Here is a 14,719-nt window from a genome sequence, read left to right as displayed (position 1 = left end):
CACCTCCCCGAGCAACATAAGTTATACTGACCTAAGTGCCGATGACATAGCTACTGCTTCTCACGGAGGTGGAGTTATTAAGCCAACAGGAGAGCTCTCTCTTGTCTGCTTACAGCATCTTCACCAGAAGCACTACAGTGGCACAGCTGCACTGATGCCACTGTAAATGATGTAGTGTAGACATAGCCTAAGTTAATTCTTTGTCCCCCGGTGGCAGACATCATCCTAGTCAATCAAATAGAAAAAGATGTATATAATATTCATAAAAAATAATACAGATATCTCCCATGTTCTTCACACCCCTTTTATTGCCGTCCGATAAACACCACACAGATTATTACAACGAATGTTCCAGTGGAACCAAAATATTTCCCATTATTCTTATAATGCTTACAGGCTTGACCCTGCCTTCCTTCTGTCTCCAAGACTCCATTATCTTCAGTGATTGTTACATTACCAAAAATCTACTCAGATATGGAGTACCAGTCACTAAAGAATGGCATATGTTGTTCGTCACAGTAAAGATAAAAATGTACCAGATTTGTTATGAGCAACTTTTTTTAATCTTACACCTGAATATACAAGCTGAAAAGGATGAATTAACTTTGTGCTCCTAGTGGACAGCAGTGCATCTTGCTTGTATGTGGTAATTTTATACAGGTTACAGTTGCACTGATAATTCATAGTAGAAGTTAGTTGTTCATGAAAGCCGATACCTCTTTTTACACAATGCAGGTATTTGTGTTTGTTAATTGCAGGGCCCCGTTGGTGTTCCAGGGGATTTTGGTCCACCCGGACCAAAAGGAGCTACAGTAAGCTATGTTTCTGCTTTTCAAGAACTAACAACTCTACTGTATCTAAAGCTAGACTACTAAAGAGAGAGGGACCATATGGTTTAGAGCAGTGCTTCTCAAAGCCAGTCCGCCACTTGTTCAGGGAAAGCCACTGGTGCGCCAGACTGGTTTGTTTACCTGCCGCGTCCGCAGGTTCGGCCGATCGCGGCTCCCACTGGCCGCAGTTTGCCGCTCCAGGCCAATGGGGGCTGCGGGAAGGGTGGCCAGCACGTTCCTTGGTCCGCGCCGCTTCCCGCAGCCCCCATTGGCCTGGAGCGGCGAACCGCTGCCAGTGGGAGCCGTGATTGACCGAACCTGCGGATGTGGCAGGTAAACAAACCAGTCTGGCGCACCAGGGGCTTTTCCTGAACAAGCGGAGGACCGGCTTTGAGAACCACTGGTTTGGAGGATTGGTATATGGGAAATGGAGTCTTTTACCGACAGGTCACCAGTTCAAATGCATCCCAAGCTGCTAGTGATTAGTCGCACAAGTTGTTTCCATACTGACGTTAATTGACTGGTCTCTGAAATGAAATGACCTTAGTCCAATTCCCACTAGACAGTGATATCACAAGAACCATTATCATGATTTGCACTCATTAGCATTGATATTGGCAGCCTCAGTAGAGAAGCTTAGAACTGAATAGATAGTGACCTCACTCTCCACACATAAGAGAATCATGTAAAATTCACAAAAGAAGAACAAGGGGCTGTCATAGGGACATGGCTGCTCAGAGGTGCTCCCTGTTGGCCAAACATGGTGCTGTGCACTCCCTGCCTCAGTTTCCCTCCCCAAGGTGGATCTGCTTCGCTCTCTGCACACTAATCTGTGCTGGAGATGTGGCTTAGCCCTCCAGCCAAGTCACAACAAACAACACCTTCTGGGGAAGCAAGAGTCCAAACTAAAAAGTCCCACCAAATAGAAAAGTCCCTCACCTTCTGGGCTCAGTGCCTCATGTCCTTCCTGGATCTGGTATAGAGCCTCATGCTGGTTCCCCTGGACAACCCTTTTCCTTGCAGGACCTATCACAGAAGTCAGCCAACCTGAGTGCCTGCCTGCTTACTCCTTGTGCTTTCAACTTTTGACTGAACTCACTCTCATTCCTTTTACAAGGGCCAGGTTTCCATTAGTCTATCATCTGACCCTCCTTAGTCCCGCCCCTCAGGCTGTGTAACGACTGGTGTGTCTGTTACCTTCCTGCTTATTGCCTCCTGCTCCCTGTTTCTGTTTGTTTTCCTGGTTCCTGCTCCCTGAGCTCAGTGTTCCAGGGTCTGTTTCTGTGCATGTACATAGTGTTGGGTGTGTGCAGTTACCCAGGCCCTGCTGCTACATACCTGACATTTGGACTGTTCTGTTTTGTTCCTACTGTTGCTAAGTTAACTGGTTTATGGTTATTGTATGTTTTGATTGACCACTTACCTGCCTTTCTTACTTCAATTTCCTTGTGGTCTGGGATTGCTGTTCTGGGGTGCATTGGAGTGTGATATTATGGCAATGAGTGCTTCTATTCTGCAATCCATGCTGCCCTCACACCCTCCAGCTGTTGACTGTCGGTACTTCATTCAGAATGTTCAGAACCATGTGCAGATCCTGCAACTCTCCAAAAGCTGTTGGGTTATCCTTGCTGCAGAACTGCTTAGGCCTGGGCCATGACAGCATTCTTATTTCTGATGGAGTCCTGGAAACCAAGTTCTCCTTTGATGCCGCCATGTAGTGCCTTAATGAGTATTTTGGGACTGGAGATGCTGTTCTGCTTAAGAGGAGAACATTTTTTGAAGGTTGCCAGCAGTCCAATGAAACCATACATGAGTCTGCATGTTGTTTGCGGCAGTTGGCCCAGAACTGTGAATTTGGGGAAATTCTGGTGATCATGCCCAGGGATATTTTTGTGATTGGTATAGCCAATGACTGCCGGGGCAAATTGTTGCTGGCTGAAGATGCTAGAGTGCTAATTTTTGATACCATGGTTGCTAAGCATGAGGCATTTGAGGGGATTCCAGCTGAAAGTGGTTCTATGTCTCAGACTGCTGCTACCTTTGTGCCTTCAATTAAACTGTCAGCTGCTCCTTCTGCTTCCATTGCCCAGAGATGACAACACTACCTACTCCAACTCCGCAGACTTGGCAGCAAAAGTTGCTATCTCCTCAGTGTTTCTGCTATAGTACTGCAGGTCACTTGGCCTATTTCCCTGCCTGCCTGCCTAGAACTGCTATGTGAGAAGGACAGCGCATGAAACATATTGGTATCATTCAGGAAGTGGAAGGGGCTATGGACTGGAGCTCACACAGAGTTGTCGTATAAAGGAAGAATGGCAACATTTGAATGTGCCACAGATTCTAGAGCACTTAATAAATATAGGAAACCTGAGGAGTTTCAACTGCCAACCTTTAAATGGGTGATATGCCAAGTAAGTGGATCCTGGACTTTCCCTGAGTTGGATTACCGATCCATTTATTGGCAAATACCTGTGGCTAAAAGTTCACCGTTTTTATTGACTTTCAGTACACCCTTTGGGAGGTACTGCTATCAATGGCTCCCTTTTGATGTAGTTACTGCTCCTTGGTTTTTCTGAGAGTGATCTGTCAGCTCCTTGATAATATCCAGGATGACATTCTCATCTTTGCTAAGACCCTTCCTGAGCTTAATGCTATTCTGGACCAGCTAGACCAACTCCAACAAGTTGGCATACAGTTGAATGCAGCCAAGTGCAATTTAACAAAAGATGCTGTATAGTTTGTAGGGAATTCTGTCGATGATGTGAAACCAACATCTGAATGGCTACATGCTGTTGCTTTGCTACCATTACCCACTGATGGTAGCAGTTTATGTTCATTCCTTGGCCTAACTCAATATAGAGGTTGCCATGCTTTGCCACATTTTAGTATCTTTGTCAAGCCACTGTGGGATTTAACCGAGGGCCAGGGCCAGTTGGTTTGGACTAAAGAGACAAAGCAGGGTTTTGAAACCCTGCATCAAGTCCTCTTTGGGATCCAATCCCATGCTTAATTTGATCCAAGAAAGCCTGTAGTGACTGAGACTGATGCATGCAATAGGGACCTCGGTGCAGTTTCCATGCCTACACTCTGTCAATGTTACAGATTATTATTCACTTTATCTATTTGCATTCATAATTTCACAAGACACGTGAAAGCAGCTCATTTCTTGCCTAACCATTTTATATGCGATGTTTGGCCTACCAGAGAGCCTTGTTTCAGATAATGGGACACCTTTGGTATCAAGATGGTTTGAAGGTTTTCTGAGGAATATTGTTAAAGTACATTATAAACCTGGTATGTACCATCCCCAAGGAAATGGGATAGTGGAGAGACTGCATGGGACTCTGAAGAAATGTGCAGCTTGCATGCTGGAGGAATGTCCAGATACATCCCTCTCTATTTTATTGAGTCATAGCTTATATGATATTTGGAGTATACCTCATGAAAGTACTGGAGAAACCCTTATCTATTGGCTCTTCACCAACCTATGAGAACCACGTTGCCTCTGCTGATGGAAAAGTTTCATCCCAACCCTTCGCCACCCTCAAAGCCAACTGATGGGACTAGGAAATATGAGCTTTAACAAGCGCATCTGTGCAAGACTCCATGTGTTCTATCCTGGACAAGCATCATATGTTAGGTGAGGGTCTGGAAGCATTTTTTATGTTTGTGTCGTGATCTTGGAGGCTGAAGGATACAGAGAATGGCAAGGGCGTTTATCACATGGAGAACATGTTGTTAACCCGCGAGATACACTGCATGCTGAAAGGGAAACAGATAGGGAAGAGGACACTTTTTCTGAGTATGATGATGTCATATGGCTAATTGGGAAAGTTGCACCAGAGCAGCAGCATCCACCCCCTGTATTTAATCAGAGGTATAACCTATGGCTCTGGGATCACCCCTAGTTACCAGCAAGGTACTGTTGAATGTTTGGGGGGGAAAAAAGAGGGAAATTGTATGACTCTGTGTGTGTGTGTCCTTCCTACTTATTGCATTCTGCTCCATGTTCCTATTTCTTTCCTGGTTCCTCCTCCCTGAACTCAGTTCAATGTTCCTGTTCGTGTGTGTGTGTGTGTGTGGATGGTTACTCAGGGCCTGTTGCTACATATCTGCCATTTGGACTGCTATTGTATATTGTTCCAGCTGTTGCTGACTTAACTGGTCCATGGTTATACATTTTGATTGACCACCTACGTGTTTTGCTTTGATTTCCTTGTGTCCTGGAATTGCTGGTCTGGGTGCATCAGAGTGTAACAGGCTGTGAAGCAACTAATTATAGTACAGGTGTTGCTGGCCCCTATATACTCTTAAAGGGGACAGTCACCTTGTGATGGGGCCTATCCTGCTCCCATGGATCTCTGTGTCAAAACACCCATTGACTTAAGTAGAAGGATTGTGCCCTAAATAGTAATAGAAAAATACAATTTGAAAAATGAGTGGAAAGAATGACTACGGATAGAGGGAGCAGAAAACATTTACAGAGAAGAAGTTTTATGTATGGGATGTTACTTTTTGGCAAACAAACTCTAAAACAATTAGGGCCAGATTTATTAATTGGCTTCAATAGAGCTCCACTGGAATGAATTTGCCACTAAAATTTCTCAATTATGGTTTTGTATTAGTGTTGGAAAGACAAGCTTCCCATACGAGGCTGGGTTGACAGCTTGACCCAGTTGAGTAAGGGGCAACACACAATTAAGTCCCTGCTTTCTCCTTGTTCTGTGGCGAAATAAGATGCACCAGTGTTTTTCCTGGTACTTCCTCCTTTTGGTCAGCTCAGCTCCACCTACTCTATACCCCTGCCTGCCTTTCCCTGCTCACCCATATGGAAGGGGAAATAACAGCCCACTAATGGCTGCTTTCCTACCATTGATGAGATCCAGCTCAACTTGTCAGTACTCCACAGCCCAGCCTGTTTGCCTCTAATCACTCCTCCCCATAAACTCAGTTGGTTCCTGGACTCCAAGGACCAGACTGAGGTTCTGAGGGATGGAGAGAAGAAGGGAACCAAGGGTCCCAAAGCTTTCAAGGAAAATCTTCTCTGCTTGCTCCCTTTCCTGTAGTGCAGTGGGGTTCGGAGGCAGAATCTTCTTCGACTTGGAACTTAGCACTTTATGTGGTACAATTGAGATGTCTGGCTCTACCTCCCTATGAACGAGTCAGTGGAGTTGGCTGGACATGGGCAGCAGGAAGTATGCTGTGATCTGTAAAGGGCTGTAGTAGATTACTCTTCTTAGTCTCATTTCCCCAGTATAAGAAAGCAGTACCAGAAGAACTATGCCCTCAAGGTTTGAGTGAATTTGCTGGAATCTAGCAAGGTGGAACAGCTACCCACATCCCATACTCAGGGTTGTGCCTAAAAGGACCATCTGGTCACATAATAATACACACTATGCCCATTTAATGTATTTACAGAATGGGGCCTTTAACTATGAAACCTTAGAATACAGTAATTGGGCTATTGATACTGAATATGTGCTAGTTTATTGTACTAGGAAAATATTATGATTTTGTACTATTATTAAGGAAGCCAAATAGATTCCTCTGTGTGTGTGTGTGTGTGTGTATGTATATATATATATATATATATATATATATATATATATATGGCTGATATTTTAAAAATTGGGAAAATAGGATTAATAGGCCCTGCCAGAATTTCATTGGTTTCTCAGATACTAGGTACCTATCCCTGCTCGTACGCTGTCATAGTTATAATGTCCACAGTTGGTTTTTGTGGGTTTTTAAAAAATCTAATAAAAACCAATGCATTAATTGTTTATCTAGGGTTTTACTGGACCTCAAGGAAGGAAAGGTACACCTGGTCCAAAGGTATCGTATGAATAAGCCTAATTTGTCCATCTTGCTAAACTGCACAATCTGTTTTTGTATGTTTACTTGATGGGATTTTGTTCATTTACAGGGAATACGTGGAGATCCTGGATTGCCTGGGCGAGAGGGGGATCCTGGTATAGAGGTAAATGAGATGTGGAGTGTTGGGACTTTGTGGTTCCCAATAATAACCAAATGAGTCAGATGCCGGGCAGAATCAAGAGTCTTCAATATTTTAGTCAATTCAACAAGACTTTATTCAGTGTGCACAAGGGGAGAGCCCCTGGTACAAAAATCAGCCAGAGTCCCTCCAGCAAGGAGCCCCTCCCGTTGCTATTTTATAGCACGTGGCAATTATATAAGTTACATAACACAGACCTCTAGCCAATCATATTTAAGCTTTCCATTTATGGAGTTGTTCGTCACATGCTTATACTTCTCCACTCCACATGTTGAGCTCACCTCCCTCCCCTTGACCTTTTCTAGAATGTTCCTAGGGTGGTGAGCCACAGCATGCTTCTTTATGCATACGTACCTTCTAAATCACATTTTGTTTAAAATGAACACAAGCATACCCTTCAACCCCCCCATTTGGTTTTGGGGCTAAGAACAATTCTTAGACCCCACTAACACCACTTCCTTGTATTTATTAGGAGCAATAATTGACTTTATCAACACTTAATTAACTGCAATTTTGGTAACAAAATTAAATAATACATAATAATATCTACAATAAAAATAATAATAAGTCCCCATACCCACTGCAAGAACACAGCCCAAATCCATCCCCATGGAATCTCTGTTTCCACAATAGCAAACTCTTCTATTCACTGAATCACTGTAATTGCCCTACCCCTTCTTTCATAATATCTTCTAATAGGCTTAACACAATAGGAAGAACAAGATGTTTAAGCAAGGCTTGCCTGCCAAAGTTAATCACCCAAATCCACACCAGGTAGTGGAGTCCTTCCTCACTGTTATATCATCCATTAAATTAAACATTACATGCACCATTAAGTCAGGTCCCAACGTTTGAGATGAGGCTTGTCCTGACTTCAGGTTTCCCATTCACAAAACCCATCCTCCCAGGATGAACACTGGTCCCATAGGAAAGCTATATAGTTATATATTATTACATACCCAGAATTCTTGATGCTACACAGATGTCTGTGACATGAGAATGGGAGTGGGTGGAAGGGCTGAGCCTCCAATTCTGAAGCCCAACCCACAGGAATTAACACTCCTCCAAGGGTGGAATGACCATCCCAACATGCCATGTTATCGATATGAACCACTCCCCTGTCATCGTCCAAGGTGAAGACATTCAGTCTTTGAGAACTGCAGCTCTCACTCAACAGGGCACCTGTGACATGAGCAAGTCTCCTATCAGGGCTGCAACTTTCATGTTGAACACCATGCCAGAATGATAACACAATTCTTCCACATGCCTAGACCAATGCTTGCTCATATATTTTAGTAGTTTTTAATAGATGGCTGAGTACAACAGTGAGGACCTGACCAACTGTGTTGCTGAGTTAATGTGATATCTAACTTGATTAGACATGAGCCCTACTCTCACCACAATAGACTGTCATCCCTGCTACTAACAAATTTTCAACCCAGTCCCTATTATTAGATTTGATAGCTTGAGTAATGGCATTTACAACTGATCCACTGGCTCCTCCCCAGGTGATTACATCAATAAAATACTAAAAGCCACTGCAGCATTATTAAGATGAGACTTCTAAAAGAACTCTCAAGTCTCAGAAACCACTCAAAACAATTAATAGACCACAAAAAATTCCTACATCAATTTTAAACTGGGAACATCAAATGAAAACACTTAACAATATTGAGAATGGCTCTCCAGGAGTCCATAGGGTAAACAGGGATTATTGTGCCCCATGTTGAGTCTCACCTTTGTATACTGTTATTCGTGACAGGTGCACCCAAACTGGAATTCCAGTGATCCAGGCTGCTGAAGGAGTTACCAAGAGAACTGTGTGAGGTCCAGTCTAGGCTGGTTCAGAGGTTCATTTTCTATAGGCTTTCACCAGCACCTGATCACTGGGCTGCACCTCACACGTGTCCTCTTTGCTGGCCTTTGGGTCTGGTTCAGTTCGGGGGTCCTGTGACACACACTGAGATAATTTGCAATATTCAGCAAGCTGGTCACCCGTGACATACAATTCCTCCCCACACCCCAATGCACAGATTTCCTGCAGTCCTCATCGACCACCCTGTCAGCATTTCAAAAGGAGATAAGGAATGTGGATTAGTAGGACTGGCTCTCAGACATGAGAACCACTTATTGGTTGGTGACCCAGTCTTTCCCTGTAACAGAACAGCTGTTTGGTTAGTTTGTTTTTAATGGTTCGGTTAGCTCTTTCTACTAATCCTGAACTCTGGGGATGGTAGGGACAGTGGAATTTCTGTTTGATCCCCAGTGCCATGCATACAGTTTTCATCACCTTCCCTGTAAAATGGGTACCTTGGTTACTATCAATGAAGCATGGAAGTCCCCATCGGAGAAGTATTTCTGTCATCAGTATTTTAGCTACATCAGATGCAGTGGCCTTGGCCACTGGGAAAGCTTCTATCCACTTAGTAATGTGATCCACGATCATCAGAACATATTGTTTCCCTCTGCACCTTGGCAGGGGCCCAATGAAATCTATTTGTAACTGTGTGAAGGGCTGTGTTGGTCTTGGCTGATGTCGCATTCTCACTTTCGCTGTGGGAGCAGAATTACATTGAGCACATGTTACACGCCTCCTCACATAATCATGCACGTTTGCATTAAGCTTAGGATTCCACCAGGTGTCCCGACATCTGGTGGATCACCCTCTGTGCTCCATCATGTCCCAACATGTGATACACTTGGATCATCGTTTCCATCGGCACATTTGGTAACACTAATGTGTTCCCTGGACCTCTCCAAGTGTTATCATCACACAGTTTGCCCCCATTATCCATCCATAACCACTTCTCTGCCCTTGGTGCAGCGTGTTGGATGTCCTGTAATTCAAAAAAGTTTGGGGTTTGTACGAGAGGCTGTGTTGCAGCAATCAATTGTGTCTCTTTACCTTCCACTGCTGCTTGTTTTGCTAGTTCGTCTGCCCTTTGGTTTCCCTTGCTAGAAGGGTCTGTCCCTTTTGTGTGGGCCCTCGCTTTTATCACTGCTACTTCAGTAGGTTTCTGCAGGGCTGCATGAAGTTTCTCTACTATCTCCCCATTTTGTATTGGGGATCCTGTACTCGTCAGGAATCCCTGATTTACCCACAAGTTAATATAATCATGTACAACCCCAAACGCATATCTAGAATCAGTGTATATGTTTACAGCGTGACCTTTCGCAGCTTCACATGCTGCAACGAATGCCTGTAGTTCTGCTACTTGTGCAGATGCCCCAGGTAAACTGCCGTCTGCCACCAGCTGCCCATCCTGAGTACAAACGGCCCATCCTGTGTGTCGCTTGCCGTCCACATAGAAGGAAAAAACACCCACATATAGGCAAGGGGCACCAGATATTTCAGCTTCTTTTACCAATGGAAGGTCCATGGGCTCTTTCTCAAGGCAACAATGATGTGGGTGTCCCTCATCTGAGGTAGGCATGAGGGTGGCAGGGTTTAGCGATGACGCTCATTGCAGATGTACCGAAGGCGTTAGCAAACTTGTTTCCCATTGAGTCCATCTTACCACATGGACTGCCGAAGATTTATTTCCTGATAAAATAGCAAGGACAGCTTGAGGCACGACAGTATTTACATCCTGTGAACCAACAAGTGATGAAGCCTGACTTAGGGCCATAGAAGCTCCTTCCACTGCCTGGAGGCATGGTGGTATTGTTTGAGCGACAGCATCTGGTTTAGAAGAGTACTATGCTACTGGGCGCTGTTTGTCCCCATGGTTTTGTGTTAACACTGCTGCCCTATGTCCCTCACTGACATGCGTGTACAATGTAAAAGGCATTAATGGATTAGGAAGTCCCAACCCTGGGGCAGTACTTAGCCTCTGTTTCAATGTGGTAAATACCTGTTCGCATTCAAGTGTCCATTCAATTGCATCATGTAGTTCACCAGCACACGTCAGGAGATTATTAAGGGGCTGCACAATCCTTGAATAATTTGGGATTTGAGTTCGGCAGAAATTGAATAGCCCCAACACTTTCCTAACTCCCCTGACCATAATTGGTCATGGGCATGCATTAATAGCCTCAATGCGGTCTACAGTTAAACGCTTGTACCCTTTGGATATTAGACACCCCAAATATGATACTTCCTCCTCTGTGATCTGAGCCTTTCTAGCATTACATTTTACCCCACTGTTGCCAAGTGCTGCAGGATCACTTCTAAGTCTTTCATGTGTGTGTGCTGATCTGGTGAGGAGATAAGAAGATCATCTACATACTGTACAATACAATAAACCACGTCTGGAAGCTTTGCCAGCACATCAGCTAACACTCTGTGAAACAAAGTAGGTGAGTTATGAAAACCCTGGCTTAGGCGAGTAAAGGTATAGTGCTTCCCTTTAACAGTAAATGCAAACCAAAATTGACTGTCAGGGTGCCCAGGAACAGACCAAAAGCCATTGCTAATGTCCAAGGCTGAAAACACTATGTGATCATTAGGTACAGTGGAAAGAATAGTACTAAGGTCAGTGACTGGGGGGTGAACCTGTCTGCATGCATGTTAATATTTCGATAATCAATGGTAAGCCGCCACGACCCATTTGGCTTCTTAACAGGCCAGACAGGTGAATTAGATTTTGACTGTATTTCTTTTACAACTCCCCTCTTCATCAACTCTTTGACTGTACTTTCTACCGCCATCAGGGCCTCTGGCTTAATTGGATAGGGACGTGCGGGAGGGGGAAGATTTCCTGTAATCACCACTGGTGGGACATTCATCAAACCACAGTCGAGTTTATCGGCTGCCCACACTCCCTCTGGTCCTGGCAGCTCAGGGAGAACCTGCACAACGCACACATGCTCACCTGGAGAAGAATAGATCAGAGGCACATTAGCACTAGACTCTTGAGATGGTATTTGCAACGAAGGTGACTCACCCAAATTTAAATGAGACCCCAATTTTCGTAACATATCAATTCCCATTATTGTACCTTCGGCTTGTTTTGGCACATAATAAAATTGCCCCATCCAAAAATGTTCTTCTGTCTCGATTAAAAGGGGCTTTGTCAGATATGCTCTCATACTTGCTCCCCCCAACCCTGTTAAAGTAGTAAATTTAGAAGTCAAAGGTAATCCTGGAATATCAGTGATGGATACTGAAGCTCCCATATCTATAAGGATTTTACATGACATGCCCCCAACCGTAGCATTTAGATACCGTCGTGCAGATGAGCCATAGTGGCTCGCTGCAATGGGGGCCGAAAGCCCCTAATTGGAGGATTTTTTTTCATGGAGTTGAGGATTTTTATTAATTGGTTCCAAGACATAGTCTCAAGAGGGTCTTTACCCTTGTTACTAGAGCAATTCTTGGACCAATGTCCTGTCGGGTCACATTTCATACACCGATCAGCTCTTCCACCCCCTTTCTTATAACATTCCTTTTTGTTATAGCCCAACATTCCTCAGTTACTACAATTACCACCTCCTACATTTGCTGCTTTAACTGCAGCAACAAAGCTATCTTCCAAACTTATATTCAATTTTTCTTTTCCTTTCTGTCCTTGGGTTTGCATTCTGTGCACCTTTTTCTCCTGTACCCTGTTCCTGATTGTATTTGCTAATGTTTGAAGCCCATGTTAATAATTCAGCATAACCTGGAGGCTGAAAGCCAGTTTTCAGGGCTGCCTTATACAGGCCACATACCCCATCAAGTACCTTCCCTATGGATATAGCATCTTCATGAGTAGCATTCTGTTGCCCCCCATACTGTTGATATAATTCAAACTTGTCTTCCACACATTTTTCAAAAGGCTCATTTGGATGCTGTTTTCAGTTAGCATATAATGAGTACAATTTAGTACCCAGCCCAAAAGCCACCATTACCGCCTGTAGGAAATTCTGCACTGCGGTTTCCATATCAGCTGAGGAGGCGAAAATAGCAGTTGCCCATGCAGAGTTATTAAAACCAATAGCAATCCTACTCCAGGCTGTGCCAGGACATTTTGCTTTTACCATGGTGAAAACATCAAAAGCATGTAAGCCTCCCACTACCATCTACTCCTGTACCTTTTCCCAGAAGGGTAGGTTTGGGTTATTAAGCTGCAAAGATGGCAATTCTTTTAACATGCTCTGCAAGTCAGGTGGACTCATAGGAGTGTGCTCTAGGCGACTAACAGGAGCAGGGTCCCCTTTACCTTGATTAGGATTAGGGACAGTGCGCATTCTCATCGGAGCCATGAAACTAGACTGATATCCCCATGTTCCACATGTAGGGTCCAAAGGTGCTGAGGGACAAGATCTCTTTCCCTGTGAGTCTGCTGCTTTATACTTTTTTGCTTCTGCTTGCAGTTTTTCTACCTCTGCTTCTAACTCTCCCACCCTTTCTTTTAGCATATTACACTTCCTAACCAGCTGTTCATAATCAACAATTAAACACATACTAGCCATTTTGTCCTTCTCTTTGCTGTTTTTTGACCCCACACACCAACAGGCAACATAATATGGATGTTTAGTCGCGTAATCATCATGTGTTGGATATCCTTGTTTCAATGCCTTGTCATACTGAGACAGGGCAGATTTTACAGCTAGCAACCTTACATCTACACTGAGGACATCGTCTTCCTCTGATTAATATTGTGGTTTATGCACAAAATCAGTGTTGCCCACCTGTAAGGGGGTGGTCATCCTTCTTTATTTCAGTCATACAGCCAAAATATCTCAACAAGAAAACTAATAAACTTACTGCTACAGTAGTTATAAAAGCACTAATTATACACTCTTCATATTGTGGATCACTATATACCTTTATCTTTCCCTTTTTTTCTTTTTTAAACTAAATATCCTCCAATCTCCAAATTTTTAAATACAATTCTGTTTACAGACTAATAAAAATGTATTCAAATCAAACACCCCAGACTGGAATGCCCAGTCAGGAGATTGATCCTTTTTCCAATTTATTTGATCTGCACAATTACAATTTCTGATTAGGAGATCTGGGCCAGCCAACACATACCTGCCCCTACACTAACTGTTGGTGCTTATGGCCTCTTTGATTTCCCACTTCAACAACACTTAGTCAGAGGAACTTACAGCTTAACAGCCCCCACACTAAGTACAATGTCTTAAGACTGTGACCTAAATGTTTCAGAACTGCAACAAACCCCTTGAATTCCCCAACACCAAGACTTGCTCACTACAAAAGATATGAGAGTCACCAGTCAGGTCAGAGACACACAACCAAATAAAAAATGAACAAACTCACCCTCTAATTTGATTGTAGGTTGTGATTCTGAAGGATATTTCTCACGCTGCTCGCTCCGCCAAGAAACTGTTGGGATTTTGTGGTTCTCAAAAATAACCAAATGAGTCAGATGCCAGGAAGAATCAAAGGTCTTTGATACGTCAGTCAATTCAATTCAACAAGACTTTATTCAATGTGCACAAGGGGAGAGCCCCTGGTACAAAAATCAGCCAGAGTCCCTCCCGTAAGGAGCTCCTCCTGTTGCTATTTTATAACACATGGCAGTTACATAACACAAACCTCTAGCCAATCATATTTAACCTTTCCATATATGGATTTGTTCATCACATGCTTATACTTCTCCACTCCACATGTTGAGCTCACCCCCCTCCCCTTGGCCTTTTCTAGAATGTTCCTAGGGTGGTGAGCCACAGCATGCTTCTTTACACATACATAACTTCTGAAGGGTATGCTTGTGTTCATTTTAAACGAAATGTGATTTAGGAGTTATGAAGTAACCCGTATTTTGTTTCTGTAATCTTAAAAATTAACCTCTTTGTCTTAATTGCTTGTTTTCTTTAGGCCTATCAAGGATCTCAAGGGCCAGAGGGTGGTCAAGGTACTTTGGGTTTAAAGGTAGAGTTTTAAAAATCTGAATGTATTCCCTCAACTATCTATTATTCA

The 14,719-nt window shown here is 43.6% G+C and overlaps 1 protein-coding gene across 4 annotated transcripts in view; it reads left to right on the top strand.

Annotated features, from left to right (window-relative positions):
* The window catches only part of LOC114018264 (collagen alpha-1(IX) chain-like), a 65,416-nt gene that overhangs the window by 37,418 nt on the left and 13,279 nt on the right, over positions 1–14,719 (top strand). For all 4 annotated transcript variants that reach the window (XM_043542396.1, XM_043542394.1, XM_043542395.1 and 1 more), the window contains 4 exons: positions 759–812; positions 6,621–6,665; positions 6,757–6,810; positions 14,618–14,671. In XM_043542396.1, the coding sequence (XP_043398331.1) occupies positions 759–812; positions 6,621–6,665; positions 6,757–6,810; positions 14,618–14,671 (207 nt within the window). The remainder of the gene's footprint in view (positions 1–758; positions 813–6,620; positions 6,666–6,756; positions 6,811–14,617; positions 14,672–14,719) is intronic.

The sequence above is a fragment of the Chelonia mydas genome, chromosome 3 (assembly GCF_015237465.2).
Source record: "Chelonia mydas isolate rCheMyd1 chromosome 3, rCheMyd1.pri.v2, whole genome shotgun sequence".
Classification (NCBI taxonomy): domain Eukaryota; kingdom Metazoa; phylum Chordata; order Testudines; family Cheloniidae; genus Chelonia; species Chelonia mydas.
Note: the sequence above shows the minus strand (reverse complement) of the source record. Positions and strands in the feature narration are given on the sequence as shown.